Source organism: Vollenhovia emeryi, unplaced genomic scaffold (genome assembly GCF_000949405.1).
Source record: "Vollenhovia emeryi isolate VEMERY1.0 unplaced genomic scaffold, V.emery_V1.0 DF941202.1, whole genome shotgun sequence".
In the NCBI taxonomy this organism is placed as follows: Eukaryota; Metazoa; Arthropoda; class Insecta; order Hymenoptera; family Formicidae; genus Vollenhovia; species Vollenhovia emeryi.
Genome location: NW_011965164.1, coordinates 319 through 5,807, shown reverse-complemented (window position 1 = coordinate 5,807; position 5,489 = coordinate 319). Strand labels below are relative to the sequence as shown.

At 37.2% G+C, this 5,489-nt stretch overlaps 1 protein-coding gene across 1 annotated transcript; it reads left to right on the top strand.

Annotated features, from left to right (window-relative positions):
* Window positions 1-2,668: 2,668 nt before the first annotated feature.
* Window positions 2,669-3,809, top strand: LOC105571102 (the record flags this gene model as incomplete). The annotated part of the gene is made up of 2 exons (XM_012028574.1): window positions 2,669-2,735; window positions 3,292-3,809. Coding segments are annotated over exons 1-2 (585 nt in total), but the record flags the coding sequence as incomplete, so codon positions are not given.
* Between the last annotated feature and the right edge of the window lie 1,680 nt (window positions 3,810-5,489).

The following is a 5,489-nucleotide window of genomic DNA, read 5'->3' as shown; positions in this document are numbered from 1 at the left end:
TACTGAAGAATGGATATTTGGCGTTAGTTCGCAAGAGCATGGACGAGGAAGTTAAAACTAGCGAAGGTCCCTCAGATTAAAAAATAAAAATTAATTGGGGAAAGGTGATCGTCGAGCCGAAACAAAATGAAAAGAAGAGACAACGTGCGACTTACTACTGATTACGATCGATGGTGGATTGCGGTATCTGGTAAATCTTCGAAGGCGGCTGGCTCAGATAGGTGGTCCGTCGGCCGAAATCGCGCACAGATTTTATTTGGACTGGATAAAACTTGATATAAAAGAATATAAACGATATAAAAGAATGTTAACTTGGAGAATCGCGGAGAGAACTGTGCTGGTGGAGTCGGGAACTGCCAAAAAGAGACTGAGCCAGTAGGCTTCGGGTTTATATACGATTTTTCGGGGGTGGATCTTGGTCATGGGACGTGGAAGGAGATTTTGGATTTTGGTTTTCCATTGGTGGACTATTGGGAGGTGTCAAGGAGTTGTCTTTCTTATTAGCAACCCGACCATTAAGTCGTTGTCGCCCTTTGATATTTATTTATGGGCATCATTTCCTTCAGCGACTGTCGAAAAAATCCCAAGTTTCACTTTTGGGTCAATTTTAGAAATCTAAACTGCAGTCTGAAAGGGCCTGATCCCATCCTGTTTGTTATCTCTCCCCTTTTTATTATTTCAACGGTTATCGACCAGCAACAATCAGGGCACTCTACGTTTCGAGTTTCGAAAAGTGAAACTCTGGCAATAAATTTTTTGTGGGGAGGGGACTCATGGCTAGTCGATATCCGCTGATTTCTAAAATAGTAGTTTCCAAGGGAAGAAAAAACATGTTTCCTATGGTTTTTGAAAGAGAGAAATCGTGGAGTCCACAGGACGTAACAATAAAATCATCTAAAAATTTCTCTAACGGTACTGGTTTTGACGTGCCACAGAAAATTCCAAAAGCAAATGGTTTAGTTTGTGTGGTATTTTTAACTATTCCTAAAATTGGCCAAAACTGAATGTTTGAACTACGAAATAAAGGTAAACCATCAATATTAAATCCAATTATATGCACCTCAGCTGAGAACATAGTATTTTGTGCCAAAAAATTCTTTAATTCATTTGCTAGGCCAATGTGACAATACTCTCCATTTTCCAATTGTTTACTTTGCATATGTATAGGTGTTCGAAGCAATGTTCTAGAATGAAGAGGCAATTCCGCGAAATGAGGTGAAAGAATATGTAAAAGACTACTAAGTGCAGAATGGGAAATTTTGCGTGTCAACCATGCCTCGGTGGTCGAATTGGTTGAGACGCCCGCCTAGTATGTAGGGAAGTCCAGGTTCAAACCCTGGCTGAGGTAATATTTTTCGCAATAAATTAAAATTGCCAGATACGGTCAATATAAATCTTCGATGTTTCATTATAATATTATGAAAAGTTCTTACACATTTTTTCACTTCTACATTAACTTTACTTTTGTGGATTCTTTTAAAATTATTTATTTTATTGATTTGATGTATAGCCAGAGGAACTCGATACACGAAATACGATCCTGCAGATAAAACGCATGGTTATGTTTCATTCGACATTTATTTTGTCGTCACGGCAACCAAACAACCATATTGTGCCGCCGCATTGTTCAATTTTTTCCTTGAATGAATTGCATCATTTCGGCTTTCGAAAGGACGAAACCTAACGTTATTGTAATCTGAGGTAATCTTTTTCGTATTTGATCTTACCTTATGTTTCATGTTACATTAAGTTATTGAAAATATTTATACAGATAATGTTTATGCGATAACGAACTTGACCGCCGTACGTTATTAGTACGACAGTTCATCACTATCCGGTCTATTCGGTCGTTTTCTACAATCCGTCTAGATTGAAATTATTTATATGTATATTTCATGTTACTTACAGTAGAAATATAGAATATAGTTAGGCCTTTAATAGAAATATTCTAATTACGGATGTGCCGGATAGTGTATTTGCTGGATAACCCGATACTGGATAATTCAACACTTATTGTAACTGGAAAACCGGATAACCGGATATTATCCGGCAATTAACACATACCTACAAATACTTAATATATTTGTCAATACATATATTTATTTAACTCACAAATAGATTTAATATCGCCAATAATTTAAAACCAATGATATGTATTTTTCTAAAAATGACCTACACTGCCCAATACTTTTATTTAAAAAATACACGACGTTTTGGTCACAGATTTGGACCCTTTTCAAGCAATCTGCAAATATACATAACTCCACACTAAATTTATATTTTTTAGTTTCTTTGTGTAATTGCCGGATAATATCCGGTTATCTGGTTCTCCAGTTATAATAAGTGTTGAATTATCTGGTATCCGGTTATCAGGCAAATACACTATCCGGCACATCCGTAATTAGAATATTTCTATTAAAGGCCTAACATTTCTATATTTCTACTGTAAGTAACATGAAATATTAAATAGGAAGGAGAAAATGCCAATGTGAGCCACAAAATGAACGGATCTCAGTTCTCACAATATAATTCTTCAATTTCTATTTAATATATACGTTTCGACCCTTCTTCGGGTCTTCTTCAGTAACTACAAAGAAATGTAAGTATACACAAAATTGTACTCTATATATATATATATATCTATAGCTGGACGCAACGTATTCAAAACATGTACCTCCTAATCGAAAATATAGATCGGCACCGCATCGACGGCAATCCTCTAATTTTGTCAATCGGTAAATCTCTAAATGATGCCTGACATAAAGAGGACTGATTAACTCGACAAGGGATGAGTCCGTGACGGCGCAGTTAGACTGACTGTGACACAGCGTTATCGGAACGAGTCAAAATTTAATAATAAAGAGTGGTAAACATGACCGGATAAAACTTAAGCCAGTGTGTCAACTCAACCGACGTAGACATTCAAGGCGCATAATACAAATTGAAATTCTTACGTATAACAGTTAACAACTTATGGTACTTCGGTGATTGTATCATGTAACTTAAAATAACTAGAGTCTCAACTGCACGAAACGAAACTACACAAGTTCACAATTCTAAAAAAATCCAATGTAAAGGGTTGTCGTCTAGGAAGTTATAAAATGCCAGGAACGATCTGAGAAACCGAATATCTAAATAGAAAGACTATGGTCCAGAATTAAGACAGTAAAATTAAAAAGTAAAATTAAATAAAAAAATAAAAAATTCACGAAAACGGGTAAATAGTCAAAAATTAAAACGGTCATTTTGGTATACTACATTCAGTATTAAAAATAATAACGTCTGTCAAAGATAGTATTGATTGTGTCAAAATTTTTGTCAACGTGGACGGATTACCTTTGACGAAATCATCACAACAACAATTTTGGCCTATCTTAGAATCAATCTTTCCGTACGAAAATGTTTTTATTATTGGAATATATCACGGCAATGAAAAACTGGAAAATGCGAATGATTTTTTGAAAGATTTTGTAAACGAGGCAAAAGAATTATGTGAAAAAGGCATTAATATTGACAATCGAAATATACCATGCAGAATTGAAGCGTTAATTTGTGACACACCTGCCAAAGCATTTGTTCTATGTGTTAAAGGACATTCTGGATATTCCAGTTGTACAAAATGCACAACTGAAGGAGAATACATTGACAGACGAATGTGTTTTCCACAAATTGATGCACCACGTAGATCTGATGACGATTTCATACAGAAAATATACGATACTTACCACAAGCCAAATACAACTTGCAGCCTGTTAAACATACCTTATTTCAAGCCCGTTACAAATGTGCCATTAGATTACATGCATTTGGTATGTTTAGGAATAATGCGAAAGTTATTGAATTTATGGCTTCATGGAGATTTACATTTTCGGTTACAATACAAAGCTGTTGACGAAATTTCTACACGTCTAGTGACGCAATTAAAAAGTTACATACCTATAGAATTTGCCAGAAAGCCTCGAAAACTGGATTGTATCAAATTATGGAAGGCAACGGAATATAGATTAATATTGTTATATACAGGTCCCATGGCGTTCAAAACTATATTAAAAAATAATGTATACATCAATTTTATGACACTGCACGTGATTATGAGAATTTTGTCTTCACAAGAGCTGCATGAACATCTAGCCTATGCGAAAGATCTAATTTACTTTTTTATTAAAACATTTTCAAAAATATATGGCGTTGGAAACATTTCACACAATGTTCATAGTCTTGTTCATCTTGTGGACGATGTTAGAAGATTTGGACCTGTTGACAATTTCAGTGCGTTTAAATTTGAAAATTACATGCAAACACTGAAGAGATATATTAGAAAAGCTGATAAACCGTTGCAACAAGTCGTACGCAGATATATTGAAAACGAAATAAATTCACATTCGTCAATATCAGCTGTTTCATCTAATTTTATTGCAACACATTCAAGTCTTCAGTCACTGCATTATGATGGACCACTTATACCTTATTGCAACAATCCACAATATAAAATTGTGACATACAATGGAATAACATTGAAAGCTGGAATACTTGCGGATAATTGCTGTGGCTTAGACCCGTTGGAGTGGGGGCATGCCCGCCGGCTGGGCGCCCGCGGACGCCCGTTGCCCGTCGGAGTGGGGGCATGCCCGCCAGCTGGGCGTCCGCGGACGCCCGTTGCCCGTTGGAGTGGGGGCATGCCCGCCGGCTGGGCGCCCGCGGACGCCCGTTGCCCGCGGTTTAGACAATTTAATACAAATAAATATTTTATTTTAAATTACAAAAACTTGGCGCTGCTCAACCGAATTTTAATAGGTAATTATAACTATCATGTCTCGTGATATTTTACTAACAAAAATGTTAGCATCTTCCTATGCATCTATGTCGTCTATTGTGCTGTTGTTTGCTAGCAAAGCTTTGATGTCGGAAATGAAACATTTGCATGATCCAAACGATATAGCATATATACTGTTAAAAAATTTATAACAATGTATGCTAACTCTTTATTAACAGTATGTCCGTTCGATGTGTTCTCTCTCCAGCTGTGTACTTAAATGCAATAATATGTAACATTATGCTAGCTATACGATCATGGTCGGGAAGGTTATCCAAAGTTTTACAATAAGTTTTCGGAATACTTGTATTATTGCGTACATATTCGTACAAATTATCATTCCTTTACTCTAATAATGCGTCATCACACCCACACACACACAAACACACACGCGCGCGCGTGAACGCACGTACACGCACACGTACTTGGGTTCATACTTGTAAAGGAGTGGGGCGAAGGAATAGTGGAAGGAGAGAGGGGGCTATTAAAATTCGGTTGAGCAGCGCCAAGTTTTTGTAATTTAAAATAAAATATTTATTTGTATTAAATTGTCTAAACCGCGGGCAACGGGCGTCCGCGGGCGCCCAGCCGGCGGGCATGCCCCCACTCCAACGGGCAACGGGCGTCCGCGGGCGCCCAGCCGGCGGACATGCCCCCACTCCAATCATCGCCCCAC